The following is a 1,517-nucleotide window of genomic DNA, read 5'->3' as shown; positions in this document are numbered from 1 at the left end:
GTTGTGCATCCATTATTCCTTATAAAACGAAAGAAACTTTTCGGACCACCTAATATAACAAATATTATAATATACAATATAAAAGTAGATAATAAGCTTCTAATCATCATGAAGTATATTATAGTATTATAGTATTATAAAGTAAAAAGCATTATAAAGTATATTATAATATATTGTAATAAGTAATTATAAATAAATAAATAAGTAAATGTCTAACAAATAGCAATGCAACGAATGTTCAAAATACGATCAATTTTATTTCGCTTTATTTCTCACATTTGTGAAAGTAGCGTCGGAATGGAACTTATACGGCGAACGTGACCCTGCGTTTGCACCGAGTTGCTTTCTTCCCGCTGTTTCGTTTGCCTTTTGGATAAGCGAGTTTCAGTATTTGACCGCGAGGTTCAGCGTCCTCCGCCGGAAGTCGTCGAACATTTCCCGCCTGATCCTCGGTCGAGGTCGGTTGCAGCACACCCCGTAGACGAGCTTCGTTGCTGGCGGCGTCCGAGTCATCCGGCTCAGGACCCTCGTTCGAGGATCCCGCGGCATGAGAACTTCCACCCAGCTGGCCTCGCCTTTCACTTGTGTCCAGTGATCGAAGATCGATCGAAACGGTTCCCATATTTTCTCGTTCGTGTTCGTGATAAACGCCTTTCAACAGAACGATCAATGTTTTAGCATTTTATTAACATTCCTATTTCTATCGCCTCCTCTACCCCTCCTTTTTCTTTTTTTTTTTTTTTTTTTGGAAGATGCTGCTGCTTCGCAAAAAAATAGTATCTTACTTTTGCTAAAGTTGGTTGTGTCTCGTTCGAGCGACAAGGAAATATCGTGGCAGAGAATAAAATCGTAGGCTAATTAGCTGTAAAGCTATATGGCAGGTGTAAAATGAAATTCGAAATTTTCAACACCTTACACGATCGCAGAGGCTGGAGAGCAGAGCCGAGAAAGACGCGTTAATAGACGGATAGAAAATATTGCAGGCAGTTAAAATAAATATATGCACGCAAGAAATTTTCCACTGTTTTATCGTTCAAGGCTGATGTATCCCGGAAATGAGAATCGAGGAAAAAGTATATGACACTGGCCGGCTGTTATTGCTTGTAAATTATATTTGACTTTTTGCTGGAACGAAGCGGCGCGGCCAAGTACAAGTAGTTTAAATAGACGCATTGAAAAAGTGTATTAATTTCGAGCGTTTCACTCGACTAAGGTTAAGAAATTTCATTTCTCAGAAATGTCTAGTAGAGGTTCGCTGTGAGCTTTTCCGCTGGATGTACCTTGCTCTTTCCGTTTTATATGAAAAAATAGACAAGTTTCGTGGTCGAATGTGCAACAACGAAATCGAAGAATTACGATACCCGCGAGGGAGTCTTAAAAATCGGCGCCAAAGATTGTCTGGTGAACGTCCTGATTTCGTTCATGTCCAACGTTTACGAAATGTTACAACACCGCATGTATTCTTCCCGAGCGTTTAATACTTTTCAATTTTCTGCACCAGCGAAAAGGAATTTTTA

The 1,517-nt window shown here is 39.6% G+C and overlaps 1 protein-coding gene across 1 annotated transcript; it reads right to left on the bottom strand.

Annotated features, from left to right (window-relative positions):
• Positions 1-237: 237 nt before the first annotated feature.
• LOC117205402 lies at positions 238-645 on the bottom strand. The gene has a single exon (XM_033443756.1). The coding sequence runs from the start codon at positions 620-622 to the stop codon at positions 305-307; it is 318 nt and encodes a 105-aa protein (XP_033299647.1). The 5' UTR covers positions 623-645; the 3' UTR covers positions 238-304.
• Between the last annotated feature and the right edge of the window lie 872 nt (positions 646-1,517).

This window comes from Bombus bifarius, unplaced genomic scaffold (genome assembly GCF_011952205.1).
Source record: "Bombus bifarius isolate JDL3187 unplaced genomic scaffold, Bbif_JDL3187 scf7180000007990, whole genome shotgun sequence".
NCBI classification, from domain to species: Eukaryota; Metazoa; Arthropoda; class Insecta; order Hymenoptera; family Apidae; genus Bombus; species Bombus bifarius.
The sequence above is the reverse complement of the archived record's forward strand: the minus strand, read 5'-3'. Positions and strand labels throughout refer to the sequence as shown.

Excerpts from the sequence above, each read along its gene's own strand:
- LOC117205402 (XM_033443756.1), bottom strand. The coding sequence starts at position 622 with ATGGGAACCGTTTCGATCGATCTTCGATCACTGGACACAAGTGAAAGG.